Raw genomic sequence first — 26,155 nt, 5'->3', positions numbered from 1 at the left:
AAGCAGTAACCTGGATGGAAACCCACATAATGACACCCTACTCACATCCAGGACGCTGCCTGGAAAATAGTGGGGAGCCGATCAACGAACCCATCAAGCGAGGAGGAAGGAACGATACTGCCCAGCACGCCAGGCAGTGAGGCCTTGTCTTAAGTCGGGGGCTAGCAGGGGTCCAGGCATCACCCAGCCAGTGCAAACCTGACGGGGGGGAGGGGGGCGTGGGAAGGGCACGCACCCGCCAGCCTAGGGTCACCCAGGACCACCGCTGGCAGCTGGGCCTGCTGCTTAGGGCTCATCCAGACTGTGGTCCAGTGGGAGCTGTGTGGGTGGACTTGAGGTCGGGCCTGGGTCCTTTCGGGATATGCTGGAGGTCAGGGCCACCAGGGTGTGCTGGGGCTGGAGGCCAGGGCCTCTCCCTGGAAAAGCTATCCGGAGAGCTCTGTTTCCCTCACTTTGAAGGCAGGACCCACTGGGGGGCCTGTGGGGCTCAGGGCCTGCCTCAGCGGCGGCGGGGCCTGCTCGGTGGCCGAGCGGTGGGGGCGGGGAGGGGGTGGCCCGCCGGGCTTCGGGGCCCGCCCCGGGATCGGGGCTGCTGGGTTTTCGGGCCCGCCCCGGGGATCCGGGCCTGCCCAGGGGCCTGCAGCCTGCCGGCATCTGGGGCCTACCCCGGGCCCGGGGCCGGGCTGCCGGTCGGGCGCCTGCCAGGCCGGGCCTGCAGGTCGGGGCCCGCCCCGGGGTCAGGGCGGCCCGCTCCGCCCCGCCGGCCCGGCGCCCCCTCGCGCCCCGGGCGGGCCCTGCACGTCTCGCGAGCGGCCCCGGAGCGGCGGGGGGAGGCGGGGCCGGGCAGGGCCGGGCAGGGCCGGGCCGGGGCGGCGCCGAGGCCGGGGCCGGAGCGGAGCCCGAGCGGAGCGGGGCGGCGGCCGGGCCGGGCCGGGTCTGGGGGGGGGCGGGGTGGGGGCCCGCGGGCCGGCGGAAGATGGCGAACGTGGGGCTGCAGTTCCAGGCGAGCGCCGGGGACGCGGACCCGCAGAGCCGGCCGCTGCTGCTGCTCGGCCAGCTGCACCACCTGCACCGCGTGCCCTGGAGCCACGTCCGCGGGAAGCTGCAGCCCCGGGTCACCGAGGAGGTGAGCGGGCCGCGCGGCCGCCCGGAGGCCCCGCCCGGCGCCCGCAGGGGCGCGAGGCCAGCCCGGCGGCGCTGGGCGCCCACCCCCCTCGCCCCCCGCCCCCGGGAGCCGCCTCCAGGGCGCCGCCGCCTTCGAGGGGCGCGCGCGGCCCCGCGGGGGAGGAGCCGGCCGCCCGCTTCCGGAAGCCCTCGCGGCGGCACCTGGCCGGGCCCACCCCGGTGCGGGCTGGCAGCTCGAAGCCAGGCGGCCCCCACGCCGGCCTTTTAAATCCCCAGCGTGTAATCCCACAAGGGTGGAATCGTGCCAGCAGACACACACACACACACACACACACACACTCACACACGCACGCACGCACGCACGCTTAGCTCCAGCGAGATGCCACACATCTTAATTACGGATCGTGGGTGCCCCGGGGAAGCTGCAAAAGGGCCCTTTTGGCGACGCAAGCGCCCGCATGCAGGGCCGGGCTCCCGGCATGTGGGCTGTTTGAAGTCTGGTGTCTGTCTCTTGTCTCTCCCCTTCTGATCCAGCTCTGGCAGGCTGCGCTAAGCACGCTCAACCCCAACCCCACGGACAGCTGTCCCCTCTACCTGAACTATGCCACCGTGGCCGCCCTGCCCTCCAGGGTGAGCCGGCACAACAGCCCTTCCGCTGCCCACTTCGTCACCCGACTTGTGCGGACCTGCCTGCCGCCCGGGACCCATCGGTGCATCCTGGTGAGTGCTGAAGGCCATCCGCCTACCATCGGGGAGCGTGTGTCATGCCTGCTGGGCACCCAGGCTCGAGGTACCTCCCAGGTGGACATGGGGCCACAACCCAGGACACTGTAACCCCTGCTCACAGAAGGGAAGCTGGGGTCAGAGAGACTAGGCCATTTACCCCAGATCATTTTCGGTGGCAAATCTCAGACTCCTGAACCCATTCCCCTCGGCGTCCTCCTCTCCTGTCTCGGAGACGGTCCACATCCGGTGGCCGACGTGTCCCTTTATCACGCAGTGAGGAAGTGGCTCCGGGCAGGCCCCTGCGCGGTGGCTGTGTTGGGGCCCCTCTGTCCAGATTGTACCCGCAGTGGCCTCTGGCCCAGCTTCGAGGCCCCAGCACTGCCTGAGTGCAGTCCCCATGGGTTTGCCCCTCCTCACGGCTCTGCCTCTCTGTGCCGCAGATGGTGTGCGAGCGGTCGGACGCCTTCGCCTCCGCGTGTGCCCTGGCCCGGGCCTTCCCCCTCTTCACCCACCGCTCGGGGGCCTCGAGACGCACGGAGAAGAAGACAGTCACGGTGGAGTTTTTCCTGGTGGGACAAGACAACGGGCCAGTGGAGGTGTCCACTTTGCAAGTGGGTGTCTGCAGGCTCGGGCTGTGTCCCCTGGGCCTGCGCGAGCTGGGGGCAGCTGGAAGGGGAGTTGGGGAGCTCTCTCTTTGTCTCCCCCGCCTCCGGAGGGGGTGCCGTGGCGCTGGGCTACTGCAGCAATTTCCCAGAAGGCCCCCGAGGCCTTTCCAGAGCCAGGCAGCTGCCCCCTCTCTGGGTGGGCTTCCTTTTCAGGATTCAGTCTGTTTGACCCATATTTACCAAGCACCTAACCAGTGCCAGGCACTTTCACATTTCATACTAAGAATCCCATCCGCGTGTATATCACGTTACTTTCCGTGGTACACTTTTACACACCTGATTGCATTGGATCTTCAGAAGAATCCTTTTTTCTTTATAAAGTTTATTTATTCTTGAGATGGGGGAGGGGCAGAGAGAGAGGGAGAGAGAGAATCCCCAGCAGGCCCCACGCCCAGTGTGGAGCCAGAACTCCCGGCTCGATCCCACACATCCTGAGATCATTACCCGAGCGGAAATCAAAAGTCGGATGCTTAACCGACTGAGGCATCCAGACGCCCGCAGGATAATCCTTTTTTGAGGTGAGGCAAGGCTGGGAGAGATTCTAAGTCAGAAGTCCTTGTATGGGGGTTGGGTTCCTTTCCCGTGGCGACTGTCCCGTGGCCTCACCCTCCTCGTCCCCAGCCAGACCGGGCTGTGCCTCCCACCCCCACCCTTCACTTCTGTCCCAGGCCAGCACCCCTCACCCTCCACCTGGATTCTTTGCTCGAGGAGGAGAGGCCATGCTTCCGTCTCCACTGTCTCGTAACAGCTCCTTTCCTTTCCTTCCATTCATCTCCAGACGTTGAAAACACAGGGCTAATTGTTTTGCCTTTCTGAACTCCCTTTTCCCCCTCAGCCCACCGAGTGGAGTTTCCACCCCACTTCCTGACATTGTTTTTTTTAAGGGCCCTGTCTGCCGGACTGGGACCTTTGTCATCCCGTTTGACATCCCTCCTGGAAGGGTCTGCCCCACCCAGGAGTCGTGCCTCCTTCCCACGTCCCCTGCGGCCTACAGCCATATCTTTATTCCTTTCCCGACCGTCCGGCATTCCCATCTCTGGGTCCCGTAGGCCTGTGAGCTCATCCCTCAGACAGGCACCGATGACCACCTTCCCCTGTAGCTGTGGGGATCCCTTTGGAGTTCAGGCCTCTCTCCACCAGACCCCCGGGGCTGCAAGCCTGAGCAGCACCCTGGACCCCCCTCCCCCACTCCCCGACTCCTCCAAGCACTTCTCCCTCCCTCCCTGCCGGCCCGGTGGGCTGACTTCCTGCTGGGCCTATGCCCTGCCAGGCTCCTACCTCCTCCTCAGCTTCCCTGTCCAGGTCCTTCCTGCTCTGGACCTGCCTGGTCTCAGTCCAGCTTCTGCCCGCGTCCCTTCCCCCCGGGGCGGGGTCCTGGCTATCTGGCTGAGATGGCCTCCCTCACAGTCAGGCCCTCTGCCTGTTGAGTGCGAGCACCATCCCACCTCGTGTGATACATCTTTGCTCAGCCTCTGTGCCCCACGTTGGGATGGAAGCTTCCAGAAGCTTCCGGTCTGTAGCCCCAGCATGGCCCGACCCGTGACGAGGGCCGCTGGGCTGGTGGGTCTCCTTGACCCCGTCCAGGGCATCTTGCTCTGCCCACTGCCACTGCCACGGGGAACCCCACCCCGCCCCCGCACCCTGCTGCTCTCCTGGACCATTGCAGCAGTCTCCTCGCTGGTCTTGCTGCCTCCAGACGCTCGTCCTTCCTCTGGCCACGTGAGCGCGGAGTTTTCCAGGGCTTGTCGGGTAGCAGGAACTGCTCTTAGCGCACGCACACCCACACTTAACCCTCTCGACAGCCTGTCTTGGGGCCTGTCCTTAATCCCATTGTAGAGCTGGGTGGACTGAGGCTTTGCAACATCAGGTGACTTAAGGGGGCCCCACCAGCAAGGGACAGAGCCAGGTCTTAACTGCGGCCACCGTCTGTCAGTCCTCTGTCCCGTCTGTCTTGGATCATGAGCACAGGAGCTTCTGGTAACCCGCGTGGCCCTTTCTATACTCCGGGGCCCCCCTCGACTCCCCTCCAGGTCCTCGTCCCGTCCGGACTCCTGTGGCCTCTCCTCCCCTGTAGCGTTTAACCGAGTGGGGTGTTGCGATTTTCTGCTGGACCGGAATACCGTGGACACGTTCAAATTCCCAGGGTTTAGTGCGGAGCCTGCCACACAGCGGGAGCTCCCAGAAACGTGGGTAGAATGAAATGAATGAATGAATGAACGCTTGATCCTGCTTTGGTGATGGGGAGGCTGAGGCACGAGGAGGCGCAGCCTCTTCACGAGGCTCTGGGGTGCCTCCCCGGCCTCCCCCGCGGGTGCCGTCGGCCCTCTCGCCCGGCCGCGCTGCACCAGGAGCTCTGAGCTCAAGGAGGCCTGCTGGCCGAGCCCCTGGCCTCCTTCGAGACGAGTCTTGGGGCACTGACACGCTTCCCAGACAGCAGCCACGGGCTGCGTCACAGATGAGCAATGGTCTCCGCGACAGCCGCGGACAGGGAGCCTCGGCCTCCCAGAGGAGAGCCCGCTGTCAGGCGGTGGGGACCGCACGGTCACATCTCCTATCTGAGCTGTCCGGTCCTGCGTCTCTGCCTTTGAGGCTTTGGGGTGTAATTACCTGGGGATGGCAGGAGCTCTCTGAGCCATTCGGCAGGGCCTAGGAGGTGGCTGGGCAGGTGCCGTCGCCCCCGAGCCTGGCCTCCCCGACGCTGTGGGGCTGGGGAGGGCAATGACACGCTCCAGCTGTCTGTACCCCCACTGCACCTGTGCCGTCGCTCTTCTGATCGCGCCCCTTCCCTGCGCGCTGATGGAGGCAGCCGGCCAGCCCAGTGTCTGAAGCATGGGGTGGTGGTGGGGGGCGCGGGGTGGGGCAGGGGGCGCCGTGGGCGGCAGCCAGGTGGAGACGAACGAGAAGGCAAAGAACTTCCAGGGTCGGTGTTAAAGCGAGAGCAGGACAGACGCTCTTGGCAGAAGTTAGAGGCAGGGCCTGGAGGGGTGGCTGGTGGCGGGGGCGGGCAGCGTCCGCATCGGAGCGCAGACACCCATCTAGAGGGCATCCCCCGTGCCGGGCTGAGTTTGGTGGACGGTGTCGGGTCCCTGCTCCCTCCTGGGCTCTGGGCCAACGTGTGAGCCGCACGAGGCAGGGTGGGGACCCCGTGCCCAGAGTGGTGTGGCATTGGATGGCCAGGAAGACAGGGCAGGGAGTCTGTGACACATTCACCTGGGGCTCAGGTGAGAAAAACGCCACCCTGATGGCCGGAGGGCCGAAAGGAGGGCCAGCGGGTCCAGGGGCACAGGGCAAAGAATACTTTTACTCTTTTGGGAAGGTCCAGAGAAGCTTCCGGGGGACACGGCCTTCAAGAGGCGCCACAAAGGATGGCCAGGGCCTTGACCAGAGGAGAAGGGAGGGTGTATTACAGCTCAGGCCGCAACAGGCCACGGGTGGCATCTTTACAGATAGGTACTCCTCACAGTTGTGGGGGCCGGATGTCTGAGGTCAGGGTGGGGTGTGGTGGAGACTTCCTGATTGGTAGGTGGTCACCTTCTCGCCACGCCTTCCCTCTTCCTACTGAGGACTCTACTCCCACGGTGGGCCCCACCCTCCCGACCTCATGGCAACCTGATCCCCTCTCAAAGTCTTCCTAATAGCATCACGTTGGGGGTTAGGGCTTCAAGGTACCAGTTTGGGGGCGACACAGACGTTCGTTCAGTCAGGAGCAAAGGACAGCACTTCTCCCCAGCAGGGGACGTGGGATTGGCAGGGACCAGGGGCGGGGATGCCCAGCGTGTGCTCAGGGCCAGGCCCAGGGGCCGCCTGCCGCCAGGATGAGGGGGTAAGCAGCAGAGGAGTCTTGGCAAGGAAGGTGGGTCCCACTGACGGCCGGCCGGGACGCCAGGCTGCAGGGCTATTGTGTCATCTGTGTTGGAGGCGAGGTGCAGAGCCGCGCTGAACTTTCTGAAGGCTGCTGGATGGGTCACAGGCACTGGAGAGCAGCAGCGGGCAGCGTGACCTGCCCCTCGAGACCCTGTCAGCAGCCCTGAGACCTCCCCTCGGTGCTGCCGGTGCCTTTGGTCCTGGGGGAACAGAGAGGGAGGGACAGCCTTTGCTGCCTGGTCCCAGGTCCCCGGTGACAGCCTCTGGTTTTCTTCCCCAGTGCTTAACAAACGCCACGGAAGGCGTGCGGCTGGCCGCCCGTATTGTGGACACTCCGTGTAATGAGATGAACACAGACACGTTCCTCGAGGTTCGTGGCCCAGGGGAGTCAGTCATGCCAAGGTGGGGCCAGGGTGGGAGAAGCATTGGTGGACCCCGAGGAAGCCAGAGGAAACCTGAGGCCGGAGGGGACGGTGTCCATAGTCACTGCACCTCGCCCAAGGAAGCGTGGGGCGGCTGTGGACAGGGTCCTAATGTCCCTCCAGCTGCGAGGGGCCAGCAGGCCTCGGCGGAGGGCGGAGGGAGGACAGAGCCTCCTCCGCGAGGCCTCTCTGCAGGACTGCAGCCGTGAACCTGCAGGAAGTTGTAGTTTGGAGGCTGGGCCTTCTGTCCTGGATTTGATCACGCCCAAAGCCGAGAGAGCTGGGGCCCTGGCTCCCCTCCGCCACGCGGGCGTCGGCTCATCCCTGGCCCAGAGCCACGGCCTCGTCCTGATTGAAGCCATTTTCACGTGTCTTTGTGTTGCTTTTTCCACGATCGTGTCCAGGAGATTAAGAAAGTTGGAAAAGACCTGGGGATCACCCCAACGATCATCCGGGATGAGGAGCTGAAGACGAGAGGGTTTGGAGGTGGGTAGAGCTGGGCCTCGAAGGCCGTGGCCTCAGGCCGGTCCTGGGTGCTGGGGGGCGAGGGTGGCGGTGGGTGGCACCCTGGGTCGCGTCAAGCTTCCCCTGAAAGAGGCCAGCCTGCGTCCAACCCCAAGGCCAGACCCTGGGAGGTGGACCGTCTCTGGGGGAGAAATGAGGCACTGGTTTAGGTTCTGGTTTGGATTCTGGAAGCCACGGTGTCCGAGTCCTTCCGTGGCCTGCTCCCTGTCCACAAAGGCTACCGTCCTGGCTCCCTGGGCCAGCTCAGCAGGACCTTTCTGCTCCTCGAGTGCACAGGCCCACGTTCGCATCGGGGCCTCCTCTTTTTTTTTTTTTTTTTTTTTTTTTAATTTTTTTTTTAATTTTTTTTTTTAAATTTTATTTATTTATTTATTTATTTATTTATTTATTTATTTATTTATTTTTTAATTTACATCCAAGTTAGTTAGCATCTAACACAACGATGGTTTCAGGAGTAGATTCCTTAGTGCCCCTGACCCATTTGGCCCCTCCCCCCTCCCACAGCCCCTCCAGCAGCCCTCAGTTTGTTCTCCATATTTGTGAGTCTCTTCTGTTTTGTCCCCCTCCCTGTTTTTATATGATTTTTGTTTCCCTTCCCTTATGTTCCTCTGTTTTGTCTCTTCATGTCCTCATACGAGTGAAGTCATAGGATTTTTGTCTTTCTCTGACTCATTTCACTTAGCATAATACCCTCCAGTTCCATCCACGAAGTTGCCAGTGGCAAGATTTCCTTCTTTTTGATTGCCGAGTAGTACTCCATTGTATATATATAGACCACATCTTCTTTCTCCATTCATCCATCGATGGACATTTGGGCTCTTTCCATACTTTGGCTACTGTCGATCGTGCTGCTGTAAACACGGGGGTGCATGTGTCCCTTGGAAACGGCACTCCTGTATCCCTTGGATAAATGCCTAGTGGTGCGATTGCTGGGTCATAGGGTAGTTCTATTTTTAATTTTTTGAGGAACCTCCATACTGTTTCCAGAGTGGCTGCACCAGCTTGCATTCCCAGCATTAGGGCCTCATCTTTCCAGCTCTCTTTCTCTGAGTACTTCCCCGAGATGCTGTCATGGCAGGGCCATCATACCCTGCACACCTTGAGTGGAAGCCACCTTCTCAGAGGGCCTTTCCTAGCGGCCAGGCCCATCCTCCCCGCCCCCCAGGCACTAGGACAAGGTGCTCTCAGTCTCGCTGGGGGAGGGGCACTGTACTCTTGAAATGTGGCTGCCAAACAAATGATTCCAGAAGGAAGGGCCACGCAATCCTGTGGGCAGGGAATCGGGCACGGTTGAGCCGGGTGCTGGGTGCAGGGTCTCTCCTGGGCAGAGACCCAACATGTTGACTGGGTCGGCCATCATCTGAAGGCTCGACCGGGGCCGATGATGTGCTCTCTGTCACTGGGCGTGGGGTCTTTGCTGGCTGTCCCTTGTCACGAGGGCCTCTCCTCGAGCAGAGCTCACAGGCGGCAGCCGTTTCCCTCAAAGCGCGGCTTCTGGGCGAGGAAACGTGAACAGGCGAGGAAGAGCCAAGGTCTCTTTTTTTTTTTTTTTTTTTTTTTTTTTTTTTTTTTTCAACGTTTATTTATTTTTGGGACAGAGAGAGACAGAGCATGAACGGGGGAGGGGCAGAGAGAGAGGGAGACACAGAATCGGAAACAGGCTCCAGGCTCTGAGCCATCAGCCCAGAGCCCGACGCGGGGCTCGAACTCACGGACCGCGAGATCGCGACCTGGCTGAAGTCGGACGCTTAACCGACTGCGCCACCCAGGCGCCCCCCCAAGGTCTCTTTTTGTAACCCAGTCTCGGAAGTGTTATCTCGTCACTTCTGCTGTATCCAGAACAAGTGGGACCTGAGGTTCTGTCCACACGTAGCGGGAGGGGCCCCACGTGCTCAGGAACGCCCGGAGGCGAGGGGCCCAAGGGGGCTCTCTTGCAGGTGCCACCACAAGACACGTGAACCATCCACACAGGTGGAGGGAGAGGCTGCTCCTCTCGGGGAAGAATCTTCGCAGAGGAGAGGACGTTTGCAGTGGGTCTTACAGGATGTGTAGGAGTTTGTCCGGCAGCTATTATCAGCTGTCGTCTTGGTTTTCATGATTGTTCAGTCCGGTTCCTGGGGGACTTCGAGGCATGGTCTCTGCCCACGACAGGCTTTCTTGAGAAGATAGGAAATGGCATGGCTGCAGCGAGGCTGTGGTGGGAGTGAGCTTGGAAAGGGTGGAGGGCTCGGGGTGGGAGAATGAGCGTGGGCTGGAGTGGCCTTGAAGCGTTATCCAAAAATCATTTCATTCTGCAATCGTGTTCTTTTCTTTCTGGGAATGATACAGGTTTTTTTCCCCTCAGTGGATTTTTTTTTTTTTTTTCCTAACGATACTTCGCATAGAATTCATTTGCAGCCCCAGAGCTTTGGAACTAATTTGCATTCCCAATCCCACGCTGGCCAGGGGGCAGGAGAGGGGGCAGGTCGCTCGGGCTAGGACTGCACATGCTCCGGGAGAAATATCCACACGCCGGCGGCTGTTTCCTGGGAGAGAGCTGGTGTTTCTGGGGGAGGGGGAGGGGGGGTGCTGCTGGGAGGTCTCTGCTCGGTTCGACCCGAGCCCAACTGACCCTGCCCCCATGCTTTCTGTAGGAATCTACGGTGTTGGCAAAGCCGCCCTGCACCCCCCCGCACTTGCCGTCCTCAGCCACACCCCAGAAGGAGCCACCCAGACCATTGCGTGGGTGGGCAAAGGGATCGTCTACGACACCGGGGGTCTCAGCATCAAAGGGAAGGTGAGGTGCCGGGGGCCAGCGCTTGGACAGGGCCCGGGGGGAGGAGGGTTGTAGGCAGGCCCATCACCTCTCAGGGGCGCCGGAGGAAGGCAGCAAGCGAGGTTTCTGGGACCTTGGCCTTGGGGCGTGCCTCTGGGGAGCCAAGTGCGGGAAGAATCGGCCAGGCTGATTCCTCTTCTGGGGGGGGAGATGGTTTTGTGTCCACACTTCAAACAAAAAAATCTGGACGGGATCCAGAGAAAAGCCGCAGAAACAATGAAAAGGCTGGAAAACTAACCCAAGGAGGCAAGGTTTAAGGAATCGGTGGTTCCATCTGAAAAGAAGGGCGTGGGGTGGTGCCCACTGTCCCCACGACCATCCAGGGTTTCCACAGAACGCTTAGTGGGGGTCTGCGGGAGCCTGTGCGGAGAATAGGCCGCCTGGAGAAGGCCGGAGGGGTTTGGATCCCCAGGCAAGCCGCCTGCAGGTGTTCTGGTGAGGCCAGGTCTCAGAAGTCTGTCCTGTGGGCGGCCTTCAGGCGTGGCCGTGTCCGGAGGCCTGGGCACCCGTCGTGGCTCCGTCTCCCTCCTCCACACCCGGCGCGTTCAGGCCTGCTGTGCACCGCGAGCCGAGGTGGCACCAGGAAGAGGAGGAGGGACGCGTCTTCATCTGCTCACGTCACACGCTCGCATTGGGCAACTACTGGGCACCCGGCCTGGGCTGGGCCCTCCAGCGCCAAGACCCAGAAGGCCCGGGAAGGAGCAGGCATGTGAAATCGGTGCCCCAGGAGACCTGGAAAAGGAGAGCCAACCTTCCCAGAGAGGACGCTTTAGAAGAGACGGGACAGGCCAAGCTCACGCAGAGCAGACACGGAGAGCTGGCAGCCGGCGGGGCTCACAGATGTGTCCTGTTGGCCCAAGCGCCGGTCTATAATCTGAGTGAGTTACCAACGTTTACAAAACAGGAAGATTCTCCCAGGAGGCTGGCTATGCGACCTTGGGTAAACTCAGCGGAGCTGGCGGGATGGGTCCTCTGTCTCCCCCTGGCAGCACTCGTGGAGCCGGGAGGCGCCGGCCCGTGGATGAGGCGCGCACGGTGGGGTTCACCGCCGCCCCGGCGCTTTCTGACCTGAACCCCAGTGCCGGGCGCTATTTCGGTTAGCGGCTGTGTGCTGCCTTTCGCACCGACCACTAGTCCTTCTAGTGCATTTGGTACCCAGAGTGGATGGCCTTTTTTCTTTTTTAACGTTTGTTTCTGAGAGACGGAGACAGAGCACGAGCGGGAGAGGGGCAGAGAGAGAGAGGGAGACACAGAATCCGAAGCGGGCTCCAGGCCCTGCCCGACACGGGGCTCGAGCCCAGGAGCCGTGAGATCATGACCTGAGCCAGAGTCGGACACTTAACCGACTGAGCCCCCCAGGCGCCCCTTGTTTTTTGTTTTTTGGTTTTTTGGTAACGTCCCTCCTCCTGCAAACAGCATTATTTTCAGGACTAATCAGGAAATGATCCAATAATAAAGGTTAAAAAAAAACAAACACCTTCCATATGTATTATCATGCCAGTAAAAAATTGAAGTATTATAGGGGCGTTTGGCTCAGTGGGTGAAGCGTGTGACTGTTGATCTCGGAGCTGTGAGGTCGAGCCCCATGCTGGGTGTAGAGATTACTTGAAAATAAACAAAGTGTAGGGGCGCCTGGGTGGCTCAGTCGGTTGAGCGACCGACTTCAGGTCATGATCTCACGGTTTGTGAGTTTGAGCCCCGCGTCGGGCTCTGTGCTGACAGCTCAGAGCCTGGAGCCTGCTTCCCATTCTGTGTCTCCCTCTCTCTCTGCCCCTCCCCCACTCGTGCTGTGTCTCTCTGTGTCTCAGAAATAAATAAACATTAAAAAAGTGTTTTTGATAAATAAAGGGATAAATATTACAGTACACGTAAAGAAGACAGTAACACATCGACACTTTTAAGTAACATTAACGTGCTGTTTTAGACAGAAAATAGCGTATGTCTCCCTTGTGGTCTGTCATGGTAACAGATGTTAGCAGGACGGTGTCTGTTTTCAGGCCTTCGCTTCTGCAGATTTGTCTGGGATTTTATCCAAAGTGATCTTTTCCACATCTTTATGTCCGTTGCCTGGACAGAGGTACCAGATTTGTGAGACCGTCTTCGTGCTTGGTCCAAATCGGTCCAAAACCACGATTAATTTTAATTTTGAAGAGTTTCTCTTGCATGAAGCAGTCAATACACAGATACCCCATTTCCCACGAAACCCCAGAACTTGTGATATCGTCCATGTTTTCAGCCCTTCGAGATGGATTCTAGCGGCCTTCAAAGGTCTGCGGAGTAAAAACGTTTTAAACAAGTCCAGTGGTTCCCATAGACGGCGGGAGGCTGGAAGTCCCAGGCTCCCTGCACTCTCGGGTTCGCTTGGAGCCCACGGTTGCGGGCAGGACGCGTGGCACCGTGGGTGCCGACCCCACCTCCGTTCTCTGGTGGAAGGCACGTCCGTGCTGGTCAGGCCAGCTGTGCACCTGGCACTTATTAGCATCCATGTAGAATGAGGTTTCTAAAAGGACACGTAATTACCATGGGCGGGTTCAAACCTTCTATTTGATACGATTAAAACTCCCTTCAAGCCACGGATTTTTCGGGAGAAATATTTTACCACTGATGACAACAGGCAAACCGACTTTTAGTCTGTTAATTATTATTTTCAGACTCCAAAGACCGTGTAGCCCTGGGCTGTACCTGTTGCTGGCTAAGCTCTCCCTCACCCGTGACACTGGCTCTTGCCCTGGAGGCAGCTCAGTGCCAGCGGGGAGAATTGCAAGCTCCTTTCTCCTGGGATCAGATGCTTATTTGGGATGCTGGTTTGTTGGAGGGCCAGAGTGGGAAGCAGGGGCTGCTGAAGAATGAGACATGTTGCCGGGGGCAGTGTCTCCAAAGACTTCAAAGGTAAATCAGGATCAGTGTGAATTTAAGTCTCAAATGTGTTAGTCTCAGAACCCCTTCCCCTCTCAAAAAGTATTGATCCTAAGGAGATTCTTTTATAAGAGTGATGTGGGTTGATACTTACCCTAGTAGAAATTAAAATTGGGGAGAGATCGTTGTTTATTTTAAAGTAACAGTGTAAACCCATTGCATGTTCATGTAAATATTTTACGAAAATAGCTGCATTTCCCCCAATGCAAAGAAGCCATTGGGAAGAGTGGCATTATGTGACATTCTGCCAGTCTCGTTCACGTCTGCCTTACTAGAAGGCAGCCGTGATCTTGTAGCCGCCTCTGCATTTAGTCTATCGTGATCTGTTGTTTTAGTTGAAATATAAAAAGAAAGTCTGGCCTCACTCATTTTGTAGTTGGAAAAGGGAGAAATATTTTAGTGCCCGTTACAAACACCCAAGGGCGTTTTTCTTTGCTATTATTACACCAAAACTCGTCGAGTGAGAGCGTCTGTAAGCTTAGTGCTCGTGCGGGATCAGAAACTGTGGCAGTGTCTCTGTGCGCTCTGTTATTACGGTCTGCCTCGAACTCTGCGTGATCTTGCGGCATCATGCATGGGCCGTTCAGAAGACACTGTCCCCGGAGTTAGGCAGAACCTCCGAATTTTGACACAACATATGCTATTTTATTTTATTATTTTTTTTTTAATTTTTTTTTCAACGTTTATTTATTTTTGGGACAGAGAGAGACAGAGCATGAACGGGGGAGGGGCAGAGAGAGAGGGAGACACAGAATCGGAAACAGGCTCCAGGCTCTGAGCCATCAGCCCAGAGCCTGACACGGGGCTCGAACTCATGGACCGCGAGATCGTGACCTGGCTGAAGTCGGACGCTTAACCGACTGCGCCACCCAGGCGCCCCAACATATACTATTTTAAAAAGTCACACTTGGTTCCACCACCCATGTCGTTGTATTTCTAAAAAATTTTAAAGAAATGTTTATTCATTTATTTGAGAGAGAGAGATAGAGAGTGAGCAGGGGAGGGGTACAGAGAGACAGAGCGAGAGAATCCCTAGCAGGCTCCACACTGTCAGCACAGAACCCGATGCGGGGCTCAAACCCACAAACGGTGAGACCATGACCTGAGCCAAAACCAAGAGTCAGACGTTCAGCCAACTGAACCACCCAGGTGCCCCGACGTACGATATTTTTAAAAGCCACACTTGGTCCCACCATCCATCTCATTTTTAAAAATCGCTATTAAGAAGCTGTCACAGAGACAGATACAAGTTTTTCAAAATCATTATTTTTGCTTGAAAGCTCAGATTTTACCACCGGCAGCGACCACTGTCGGCTCTTCTGGAAGTGAGAGTTTCACTTTGTTCTTTTTTAAGAAAACATCAGCCATGGGGCGCCTGGGTGGCTCAGTCGGTTAAGCGTCCGACTTCTGCTCAGGTCGTGATCTCGCGGTTTGTGGGTTCAAGCCCCGCATCGGGCTCTGTGCTGACAGCTCGGAGCCTGGAGCCTGCTTCGGATTCTGTGTGTCCCTCTCTCTCTGCCCCTCCCCCACTCGTGCTCTGTCTCAATAATAAATAAAAGTTAAAAAAAAAAAAAAGAAAGAAAACATCTGCCAGACACCTAAGTCTGAATAACCGGCACATGTCAGTGGTTCCTTGAGTCAAGCTCCGTGTTCAGGAGCGCAGTTCTCTAGCCGAGCAGAGAACTCGGCGACCGTCCCCAGCCCCCGCCCGGACCGCCTGGCAAGCGTCTGGCGAGAACAGGACCGCTCCGCACGCACCTTCCATTCCATCACATGGAACATGGAAAACAGCTGCCCTCGGCGGTGGAGACTTGGAAAAGTTAATCATGTATCTGCATCGGCGAGGTGACAAGGGAGTTGGCCCCGCCATGTTTCTCTGCAGGACGGAGGCGAGTCCTGCGGCCGTCTGTGTCGCGGCCGCGGCCCAATGTTGCTTTGCCGCATCGTGTGACAGCCCCATGAGTGTCCCGGGCGGATGACATCTTCCTGCTACTCTGGGAAGCATCTCTTTTGTAAAACCGGGAAGAACACGGCGGGGGACGGTCTGCAAAGCTCACGCAGTCAATTGAGGTGCATTTGCCGCCTGGCGCTCCTTGTCTGTGGTCGGGAGGTCACCGCCCTGGTGACAGGGAGACACAGTTTCAGAGACCATCTGGGGCTATTCTGTGCGGGCCGTTCTGCGAGTGGTTTGATTCCAGATCTGAGGCCCCGGTTTTTCCGTTTAAACAATCCTGTGCTTTCTCGCCGATCAGGTCAAAGAGACAGCTTATTTTCAAGAGTGCTAGCCGGGTCATCTTCACTCAACTTAATTGTAAAAGCAGCTCAGTTTATGTCTCAAAATGCTTTCCATTAAAACCCGAGGCTCGTGTAATCCGATAAGGGTTCAAAAAAATCACCCGGTACGTTTCCGACCCAGATCCTGCATCTGATGGCCTGTTGCGAATTTAAAGTATGAACTTGTCAATTAGAGCTGGGAGCCCATCAAATGGAAAAAACGTGTAACCGCTCTCAGCCGGTTTGTAGAAAAATCACACTTTCTCACAGTTACTTCTGCAGCATGAGGGCACCTGTGCCTGGCACCCCCCCCCCCATTAGATGTCGACAGAGCGGGCGGTGGGGTTGGGGACTGGTGACAGTGACCTTGGGGAAGAGTTCGCGTTAACCTGAGCGCGTTGTTGGAGACATTGATGTCAGGGAGCAGAGGGAGCTGGGGCCAGGTGGTGACAGGTGCGGGGAAGCCTGCCCCACAGCCCAGCAGCCCTGCCCGGACACCTCAAGCAAGCCTCGGAGGCCCCAGACCTCAGCTTCTTCCTCAAAAATTGGGCAGAGACACAGACAGAGAGAGCTGTTGCAGACAGACCCCAGGGGAACTTGGCAGCCTGGGGGTGGGTGGCCGGGTCGTAGGAGCCAGGCCACGGCCCACGTGGCGGGTCTGGACAGCTCCCCGGCTCCCCTCCCTCCCACCTCTGGTTCATCAGGTGACCCCCAAAGCTCCGCTCCGGCAAAAGGGTCCCATCCCCTTTGGCCATTATGTCCCATTGCTTGTGGGGAATAGCCGCGTGACCGGGGGGTGGGGGGCGTTTCTTGGGTTCTGTGTGAGCTCAGGGGACCCGGCAGGTCTGAGGGAGCCGCTCTGGGGTCCTATGTGCCAGGCAGGGGTGGGGCACTGCTGATGGCAGGCCAGCACCCACTCGTGCTCACTGTCGTCCTGGCCCCTTTGTGCCCCCTCCAGACCACCATGCCGGGGATGAAGAGGGACTGTGGGGGTGCTGCGGCCGTGCTGGGGGCCTTCAGAGCTGCCATCAAGCAGGTGAGTGTGGCCCCACCGTCTGCAGTCCTTGAGAAGGGGGACTCCCTGGGGGTGGGCTTGCTTTCCTCCCCCTCCCCCCCCCCCCCCCCCCCGCCCCTGAGACCCTACAGCTCGGCACCTCTCTCCCTGCTCTGCGGGGGCTTCCTGCCTGCTGCTGGGGCCCCTCTGCCTGAGTGTCACCTGTCCTGAGTGCCACCTCTCCATAGAGTGTCACCTGTCCTGAGAGTACCTCTACCTGAGTGTCACCTCTCCTGAGAGTGTCATTTGTCCTGAGAGTGTCACCTCTGCCTGCGTGTCACCTGTCCTGAGTGCCACCTCTCCATAGAGTGTCACCTCTGCCTGAGCGTCACCTCTCCTGAGAGTGTCATTTGTCCTGAGAGTGTCACTTCTGCCTGAGTGCCACCTGTCCTGAGTGCCACCTCCCCATAGAGCGTCACCTCTGCCTGAGGGGCATGTCTGCCTGGGCACATTGCCTTTTCCTGAGTGTGTCCACCCATGCCCACCACTCAGGGTCTGGCTTGTGTCAGGCTCCCCATGAGCGTGTGTCCGGTGAAGAATACCGACCTAAAACCACATGGCACGGACAGGGCCCTGTGCCGAGCTCATGAGCACAGGCCTTCCTGGGTGCCCCTCCTGCCGCGACCCATCTGTGGGTCACATCATGAGAGTGCCGTCTGAGCCGGTGGGGACCCGGGGCCACTCTCTCCACAGAGAGACGGGCCATCTGGGTCCATCACGCCCAGGAGCAGGACTGCCCTCTGGGATGGGGAGGGCCGCTCTGGAGCCACCCCACCCGGCCTGCCTGCCCGCTCTCAGGGCCTGGGGTCAGGGTAGGGGTCTGGGGGGGTGCCCAGCTGGCATTGGTGAGCCATGACCAGGTAGAATGGGACTGGATCTGCCTCGGGAATAGCCTGGGTGACCGCTTTGAGCAGAGACATCCGGGGGAGCAGAGGGGCCCCCAGCGTTCCCCCCCCCCACCCCCTACAACTGAGGTCGCTGAGCCCAGCTCACCCGCCAAGTGGGAGATCTTCCCGTCCGGGACACGTGCAGCCTCACGGAGCCCAATCATTGGAACCAGATTCCTGAGCAAGGGACCAGCCGGCTGTGGCTGTTCCTCCTGCGTCTGCCCCGAGGACGTGGCAGGCACCCACCTGTTGAAGGCCGTTCGGGAGGCCACCCCCGAGAGCACAGGCCCCTCAGGTGTTCCCGGGCATCGAGGCCTCGTCCCCAGGCACACAGGCAGCCACTCTTTTGGGGGCATCACCTCATCCTGGCTGGTCTGCACCCATCAGAGGCCAAAGGCTCTAAAATGAGAGGAAGGAGGGACTCCAGGGAGGCCTCAGGTGATGTCCTTCGGAGCCTAAAGTCCCCACGCCATAAAAAGTGTTTGTTCAACAGAGGCATGGGGTGCCCCGACCGCCATGGCGGCTCACCTCCTTCAGGCTCCTCCTATGGGGCCCGGCCTTCACCTCACCACATACTAGACTTTCTTTCTCCTGCAAATGAAAACAAAAACAAAAAGGTCTTGGCAGACACTTTCCAATTCCGGCTGGTCAGGAGTCCAGCCCGTTGCCCGAGACGAGCAGACGTCCCCTTGGCAGTGGGCGAGGGTGGAGGGGGGGGTGTTCTCTGGGGGAAACAGTGCTCCCCTCCCCGGGTTACTTATTCATTCAACACTTTGTTCCCACTTACGGATGTGCAGATTCTTAGTTCACCCTGTGGGTTATAAGCCAGCATCACCATTACGTATTTTGTGGCTCACATGGAGGCCCACAAAAACTGGGGTTGAGGGTGGAGCCTCTAGGCTGTGGCCCGCGGCCTTAGAACCTCAAACCTCGGCCGCCTGCGGGTTTTCAGTCCCCCCCCACCCCCCGCCTCCCCGGATCCCAAGACGCATGTGTCTCACCCTACTCCCCAGTGCCCTGTAATACGAGCCCAAGGCCCTCAGCACCTCTAAGCTGGCCTTCCCCATGGGGACCCCACACCAGAAGCAGCAGCACACCAGACCTTCTGAATCCAAAACTGGGTGGGAGGGCATCCGACAGGGTCAAGTTGGGGGCCGTGGTCTCTCCGCACCGCCCTGCTGTCCTGCTGTGCAGACTCCTCTCCGGGCCCAGACCCGACATGGCTTCCTCCGGGAAGACTTCAGGGCCCCCCTCCCTCCGCGGCGGGATCCATTTCTCTAGCTTCGGAGCCCCTGGGGTCACCCTGTTGTCTCGAGGCCGCACGTTGTTACACTTGATTTGATCCCAGCCACTCACTCCCACGGGGACGAGGACAGCTGGAGATGGGGGCACAGCCAGGCCGCAGGCCCCACGTGCTGGGCGGACGTCCACAGCCCGTCCTTAGGGGTCTTAGGGAGCTCTGAGCGGGCGGGGCGGGGGGCGGGGGGCGGGGACCGAGAACCGAGACTCTGGAAGCCGCGAACACTCATCCTCACACAGCCCGGCCGTGAGTGTGGTCCCAGCTGCTTCGGGGTCTTCGAGCCGACGGGCTGCCCAACGGTTTCGGCCCCAGGACGTGAGTGGGGTGTTCTCCCCAGGCACCGTGTTTTGGGTTCAGGCTCCAAGCTGTCCCGGCCCGGTGCCATGGCCTCTGCCTGCCACAGGCCCGCGTTTACCTTCGATGGGGGTTCGGCACCTGTAGCGTGACACCTGCTCCGGAGAGTCCCAGCTGCCCCCCAGGCGAGGGGTCTTCTGGGGCAGGCTCAGGGCCCGTGTGGGGCAGAAACTGACTCAGCCTGTCCTGTGCACGTTTCTCCGTGTGCACACGTCACGTTTTGGCATCAGAAAAGTAACTTCACACCGAAACTTGGGTGAGGCAAGCTCTCCCCAACCCCCCACGCGCACATCTGTGTATAGCTTGCTCTTGTACACCGATGCAGAGCTCAGAGGGTTTGTGCAGTGGGAGACGTGGATCGCTGACCATGCTTTGTGGACGGGAGGCAGGGGCTGAGCCACCTGCCCGGCTCGTGCCCTGGGTAAGTGGGAGAGCCAGGAGGAAAGCCAGCAGCCCCGCTCCCGGGCTCATTCTCGAATTGCGTGGGCTCTGACAGCGGTGGCGAGACTCTCCCAGATGGGGTGCAGCCAGGACTGCCTGGGAGTGACGGGACAGTGCTCTCTGCTCCCCGGGGCTCCGTCTGTCTGCTGTCCACAGGGGTCAGAAAACTCTGGCCAGTTCTGTCTGTTCCACGCACTGCTAGCCGGTGACTGGAGCCTCTGCCCATGTCCCCTGCAGGGTTTCAAAGACAACCTCCACGCTGTGTTCTGCTTGGCCGAGAACTCAGTGGGTCCCAACGCTACGAGGCCGGACGACATCCACCTGCTGTACTCAGGAAAGTAAGGCTGGTTCCTTCACCCCCTGGCTGCCCTCTGGGCATGTGGGCCCTGCTGGACCTCGTGGGGGGCGGGGAGGGGCTCTCTTGCTGGACCTCGTGGTGGTGGGGGGCGGGGCTCTCCTTCCCAGGGCCAGGCTGGTCAGCCCTGACCCACGGCCGTCCTGGAGGCAGATTTCACCCTGCTCCTCCAGCCAGAGGCACATCCTGTGGGGAGGACGCCCTGTCACAGGAGCCCCTGGCCAGCAGGCTGCTTGCTCCCAGGGGTCCGGGGGCAGGTGGCGGGTCACATCACTAGATGAGGTGTTGGGCTCCCTCAGGGTGCCTGGCTCAGGATCCACCCTGCCTTAGGGGGATGCGCCCTTCCCAACCTTTAGGCTTCAAGTTCTTTGTGTGCCTGAAGCCCTGTCCCCACCCCACCCCCCACTCCACCTCCAGACCTCCTACTTGAGGGCTCTCCCTGCACTTCCCCCTTGGGATCGGCCCTTGAACTGCTTCCCAGCTGCAAGGGACACACTGAGAAGTCAGTGGGCAGCAGCTGAAGGAGCAGGTGGTCTAGATGCGCAACGGGAGAGTCCACTCACCGCCCCGTACACGGGCGCCTGTCTGCAGGGTGACCCCCGGAGGGGCTCCCCCTTTTGTGTTTACCTAGTGCCAGGCTGTGTGGGCCCAGGGCTGGCCCAGTGCACGTCAGGCTACCCGCACAACCCTGTTCTCCCATCTGTGACACAGACGAAGAAACCAAGGCACAGGGGGGCTGCGTGGGGTTCCCTGGCTCACAGCTGGAGAGCAGTGGGGTGGGACTGACCCTGGCGTTACATCGCTGTAGGGGTGGGAGCGGCCCTGCCTTCCGGGGAGGGAAGAGGGCTCTAATGGGGTCCCCCCAGTTCCAAAGGGACTCTGTCCCAGTGCCCCCAGGGAGCACCGTCCCTGAGCAGGGGTCTCTGCGGCATCCCAGGACTGTGGAAATCAACAACACTGACGCTGAGGGCAGGCTGGTCCTGGCGGATGGGGTGTCCTACGCCTGCAAGGACCTGGGTGCGGACATCATCCTGGACATAGCCACGCTGACCGGAGCGCAGGTGGGCCACCTCGACTCCTGGTGCTGTTCCCCCGCCCCCCCCCCCCCGCCCCGTCCTCACAGCTCAGGGGGAGGTCGGGAGCTCGTCCCTGGCACCCAGTGGGAGGCAGGTGGCAGGGCCCATGGGCTGGGTCCCGGCGTCAGGACAGCTTAGGAACCGTCCTCCCTGGCGGCTCACGTGGCTCCCGGTTCTTTCTTTCTTTGCTCCTCGCTGCCCCTCTCGGCTTCTGTGTGCGTGCGCCCCGGGCCCCCGCTCTCCCGCGCGGCCGCTCCCCTGCGCTCCGCCCCTCCCTCTGCCCCGGCCACCCTCCCAGGGCATTGCCACGGGCAAGTACCACGCTGCGGTGCTCACCAACAGCGCGGAGTGGGAGGCGGCCTGCGTGAAGGCTGGGACGAGGTGCGGAGACCTGGTGCATCCGCTGGTCTACTGCCCCGAGCTGCATTTCAGCGAGTTCACCTCGGCCGTAGCTGACATGAAGAACTCCGTGGCGGTAGGTTTGCGGTCCTCCCCCCCCCCCCCCGCCCGGCCAGGTGGGGTGGGGCAGACCGAGTCCCAGGTGAGCCCAAGACCTAGCAGCAGTGTGGACAAGGGCCCCCCAGGTGGGCCCCAGACCCGTGCTCAGGGTGGAAGCATCTGGAACGCGGATGCACCTCTCCCTGGTCCCCCTGCCTCGGGTCCATGCCAGAAGTTTCCTCCCCACTCTGGGGTCTGCCTCCTCCATCAGCTCTTTTGCTGGCTCCGCAGCTCCCTGGGGTGAAGGCAGAACCCTTAATCCACACACGCGCAAAGCCCTTGGGGTCCCTCTCTGCAATCCCCCGCGCTGGGCACCCCTGCACCCCAAGCCCCCTCGTGCAGACACCAGGGGAGGCAGTGGCTGAGGGAGATGTGGTCCAGGGGGCATGGCGGTGGGGGGGCATCCTCAGCGGGTCCGAGTGAACTCTGAACTCGCTTTGGTGGAGCCCCTCCCCCACACCCCCGCTGCTGGCAGCAGAAAGGTCACCATTTATCCTTCTGTCCCCCTAGGACCGGGACAACAGCCCCAGCTCCTGTGCTGGCCTTTTCATCGCCTCACACATTGGCTTTGACTGGCCTGGGGTTTGGGTCCACCTGGACATCGCTGCACCCGTGCACGCCGTGAGTCCAGGCTCCCCCGGGGTGTCCTCTCCCCGCCTGCCCCCCACCCCCCGCCCCTGCACGTACCGCACGCCGGCCTGGCCACTCCCACCCTCTCGTGCACCCAGAACCCCTCTCTGTCTCCGGGCTGAGCTCATCTGCAGCATTTCTGTGTGGAGGGTCACACTGCCTGTGGCCCGACCTCGGCCAGCCGTGCCCCTGGTCTCTGGTCTCCTCATCCCCGGAAATAGAGTGGCTGCTGTGCACGGCCCTTCTCCTCGGCTGGAGACCCCGGGCCTTCGGTTTACCCTTTATCCCACCCAAGAAGACCCCGGGAGTCGGGGCCACAGGGCAAAGAGCCATCCCACCGCCTGACTCGGCTCTGAGTGTGGCAGGATGGCAGGAGGGGGGCCACGGGCCGAGCGGGAGGTGGACACCCTCGCCCTGGCCAGGGAACCCCTTCCTGCACGGGTGGGCTTGCCGAGGGGGTCTGGCTCAGCCTGGCGGAGGGCTTCCAGCCTGCCCTTTGCCCACAGGGGGAGCGTGCCACGGGCTTCGGCGTGGCTCTCCTGCTGGCACTCTTCGGCCGGGCCTCTGAGGACCCTCTGCTGAACCTGGTGTCCCCACTTGGCTGTGAAGCGGATGCCCCGGAGGCCGACGCGGAGAGGGACTCCAAGAGGCGCAGGCTCGTGTGAGGCCGGCCGCTCCCCGGCCCCCTTGTGACACAAGGCTCTTTACCTCACTTTGCACTGATTCATTTTAAGCAATTGGAAGATTATACCTTAAGATAGGCTTTGGTTTGTTTTTATCTTTAGTTGTCACAGTGATAGAAACAGCTCCTTCATTAAGACAGCTCAGGGTCTGGGGGATGGCCCGGGGCGGGGGGCGCTGGGGCTCGCGGCTGTTTGAGTTACCCGCCAGGCCTCCTGCCGGCTTCTGCACACTCTCCTCCCTGCAGGGGCCTCCGCACGCACGACCTTGAGGCTCCGGGATGCACAGATGACCCTGCCGCCTTGGCCAGGTGGCCTTTGGGCCTCCTGTCCCTGCTCAGTGCCCGCAGGGGGTGCCCGTGGCCTTATCCTTGGCCCCCAGCCCCCTCGCATGGCATCCACGTCATGGAGAGCCCAGGCCGTGCTCCAGCCAGGGCAGCTGCTGCCTCCAGGCAGCCCACCCCTTTGAAAGGACGGAAGTAACTTGTTTCAGGGACCCAATTTTACGGAAGCAAGAGGAGTCTCTGGGCCCTTAGGAGTCCCTGGAGCGTGAAGTAAATATGGCCGCATCACATTACACGTGTGTCTCTGCCTCGTCTTTCTCTCACCCTGGTTGGGAAACCCACCCTGAGGCCTGCCCGTGGCTCTGAGGCTCCCGGCCCTCCCACCTTCTCAAAAACCGGTATCCAGCATCGAGATGCAGTGTGGCAACCTCCCTCTGGCCGACGAGAGCCCCGGGGTGTGGGAAGAGGACGGGGGTGGGGCCAGAGTCCTGGGTCGGTGCCCGCACAGCCCAGGCTGGTTGGTTTTCTGAGGTTTCACGGTGTGAACTCCCAATGGGAGGCCCCTGGGGCTTTCTGGGACTCTCCCATGGTCCTGTGGTCTGCAGGGAGGGCTGTGCTCGCCCTACGTACATCACGAGGCGAGTACCATACTGAGTCGATCATAGGTGCTGATGGACAGGCTGTCAGGAGACTCCCTCCCCCCACCAGCACCCTGTGTGGCAGGCGAGGCAGGACTTTGTCCCCTCTTATGCTCTACCCCGGTGGGCTGCCTGAGCCCAGAGGAAGGCATCGGGGACTCTGGCACCACGTGGCATGGAGGAAGGGGCCACATTTCCTCGGGTGGGGACCGAGGGGGAGAATGTGGCTGTGGGACACAAGTCACCAGGCTGTGCCCCGGCCCCCTGACCACCTCATCCCTGCCCAAGGGTCCCTAGGCTCCCAAGTCCCTTCCCCAGCTCTGGATATCAAGGTGACTCTCTCTGGGCGTAATCCCAAGCTAATATTTATTAACTGCCTGCTGTGTGCACAGTCCCAGCAGGGCCCGGAAAAGGCCGGGAGCAGCTCTGAGGCCCCAGCCCTGTCTGGGAAAGCCCTCACCGGACACGTGAACTCACAAATAGCAGTCACAAGGTGGTAGGTGGGCTCCGTGAGGGGAGGGGAGGCGTGGTGGGTGGCCAGAGGGGCCGGGAGCCTTCATGGTTCATTAGCCTGCTTAATGGCCTCGCAATAGGGCAGCTCTCTCCAGCTTCCCTGAGATGCCCTGGAGGAGGCAGGGGTCACCGAGGTGGCCTCGCTCCTTCTCCGGGCAGCTGGCACTGTCCACTCCCCCCACCAGGGGGCTGCAGGATGCAGGGTCAAGGAGCAGGGGACGAACTGAGTCTCCCTTGTGGAAGCACAAAGGCAGCCTCAGGGCCAGGGACCCAGCTGGGGACCAGCTGCATGCCCGGCGTCAGGGGGCCCGTGGGGGTGAGCCAACGGCTTCGCTTTCCCAAGAGCCAAAGGGGCTTAGGACACGACGGCCGCTTCCCCTGGCCGCACCAGAGCCTCAGCAGCAGGGTCGGGGGGTGGCCAGTGGCGGGGGGCAGGCGGGCCCTGACGGAGCCACCCGATCGCGGTCTCCGGCAAACGGCTCAAGAAGACGGAGCCTGGCAAAGGCCTGCTGTCCCAGCGTCCAGCTGACCCAGCGCACGGACCGGAAGATGGGGGTGCAGAGTCTGGGCGCCCCGGCCACACCAAGCGGCTCGAAGCACCTGCGTGCCCGAGAGGTGCTCTGTCACCGCCCACCCTGAGAGCCTGCCAAATGGGGGGGGAGGCCTGCAGGTGTCAGCACCCCCGTCCCAAGAGAGGAGGCCGCAGCCCTGCTCCGTGGGGTGGGACAGAGGACCAAGCGCTGGCCCTCGTAGGCTGGGAGGCATCCTGCGGGGGGGGGTCTGGGAGGGGCTGCCTGGCCTGGAGCAGAGCACAGGTCACCTAGCAGGCAGGAATGAAGGAGGAGAGGCAGGAAATGTCTCTTTTGGTGGAGAGAATTCCCAGCTTCCTGCTGGGAACCAGCCAGCTTCTCCAGGGCTTGGCAAGCAGGTGGGGGGACAGCAAGACCCCACTCTGCTCTGTATCAGAGGACCTGGCCCCAGATTCGGTCGTGAGTGCCTTGTGTAACGATAAAGCACAGGGCACACAGGGCTCTTGCCCCCCACCTCCCAGGGCGGTTCTGGGGAGCAGGGCGGGCAGGGGCCTGAGAGTGCTGAAAAACCCAGGGCTCGGGCAGGCTCTCAGGCCTGGGGGAGGCTGACGGGCCCCCCCCCCCCGCCAGGAAGCCTCGGCGAGAGAGGATTTCTCAGCCCCGCTGCCTCTGCACTGGGCTCCCGGAAGCGGGGCTGCAGCCGGGAGGAACTGCAGGCTGACAGCGCGTCCTTGGGCACGCACAGACCGTGGGCCCGGGGCCGGGAGGGCCCCCCACCCCCTTGGCCCAGGTTGGAGGCGGCTGGTGCAGCAACCGCCCCTCCTGTCCAGCCTGGGTCACGAGAACCTGCCTGAACCCCAGACACCCACACGCGTTTGCATCTGTCACTTCCCATTCCCGTGCCACCAAAAATAGGGGGAGCGGACCTAATTCAGAGAAGCAGGTGAAACAGAATGATATCATTGCCATTCAGGGAATGCTGATCGTTCAGTCATTCCAGAAAATCCCACCCCACCTCACTGCCCCACTTTATTTTTAAAAAAATTTTTTTTTTCAACGTTTATTTATTTTTGGGACAGAGAGAGACAGAGCATGAACGGGGGAGGGGCAGAGAGAGAGGGAGACACAGAATCGGAAACAGGCTCCAGGCTCTGAGCCGTCAGCCCAGAGCCCGACGCGGGGCTCGAACTCACGGACCGCGAGATCGTGACCTGGCTGAAGTCGGACGCTTAACCGACTGAGCCACCCAGGCGCCCCTCACTGCCCCACTTTAATTACCCACCCTCTGGCCGGGGCTGGCAGTGCTCCCAGGAGACCTTTCATGCTCCCCCCACAGGCAGTGCAGCCTCCGCTCGGGCACAGCATGGCCGGATGCCCCAGTGCAACCTGTCTTCTTGCTCTGTGCGGGGACTCCCTCCCCAGACCCCCTTCCTCTGGCACCTCCCGAGGGCCCTGTGTCTGCAGTCGGCCTGGAAGGGTCAACCTTGTCCCCTGGGGCACACTGGCATGCCCCCTAAAACTCTCGGGCAGCCCCTGACGAGCACATCTGTGGCCCCAGCAGCCCCCTCCCCCGGTACATGTTT

The 26,155-nt window shown here is 60.8% G+C and overlaps 1 protein-coding gene across 1 annotated transcript; it reads left to right on the top strand.

The window, feature by feature from the left end:
* The first annotated feature begins 927 nt into the window (after window positions 1-927).
* On the top strand, window positions 928-23,184 carry NPEPL1 (aminopeptidase like 1). The gene is made up of 12 exons (XM_045444104.1): window positions 928-1,126; window positions 1,660-1,845; window positions 2,292-2,462; window positions 6,661-6,750; window positions 7,207-7,288; window positions 9,961-10,103; window positions 16,291-16,368; window positions 19,606-19,706; window positions 20,661-20,784; window positions 21,098-21,274; window positions 21,808-21,918; window positions 22,434-23,184. Exons 1-12 carry the CDS (start codon window positions 977-979, stop codon window positions 22,590-22,592), a joined length of 1,572 nt encoding a protein of 523 aa, XP_045300060.1. The 5' UTR covers window positions 928-976; the 3' UTR covers window positions 22,593-23,184.
* The last annotated feature ends 2,971 nt before the right edge of the window (window positions 23,185-26,155 follow it).

This window comes from Leopardus geoffroyi, chromosome A3, assembly GCF_018350155.1.
Source record: "Leopardus geoffroyi isolate Oge1 chromosome A3, O.geoffroyi_Oge1_pat1.0, whole genome shotgun sequence".
NCBI classification, from domain to species: domain Eukaryota; kingdom Metazoa; phylum Chordata; class Mammalia; order Carnivora; family Felidae; genus Leopardus; species Leopardus geoffroyi.
The sequence above is the reverse complement of the archived record's forward strand: the minus strand, read 5'-3'. Positions and strand labels throughout refer to the sequence as shown.

Coding starts and splice junctions, on each gene's coding strand:
- NPEPL1 (XM_045444104.1), top strand. CDS start 977: ATGGCGAACGTGGGGCTGCAGTTCCAGGCGAGCGCCGGGGACGCGGAC. Junction 2,463..6,660: donor TGGAGGTGTCCACTTTGCAA/GTGGGTGTCTGC, acceptor TTTCTTCCCCAG/TGCTTAACAAACGCCACGGA. Junction 7,289..9,960: donor GAAGACGAGAGGGTTTGGAG/GTGGGTAGAGCT, acceptor TGCTTTCTGTAG/GAATCTACGGTGTTGGCAAA.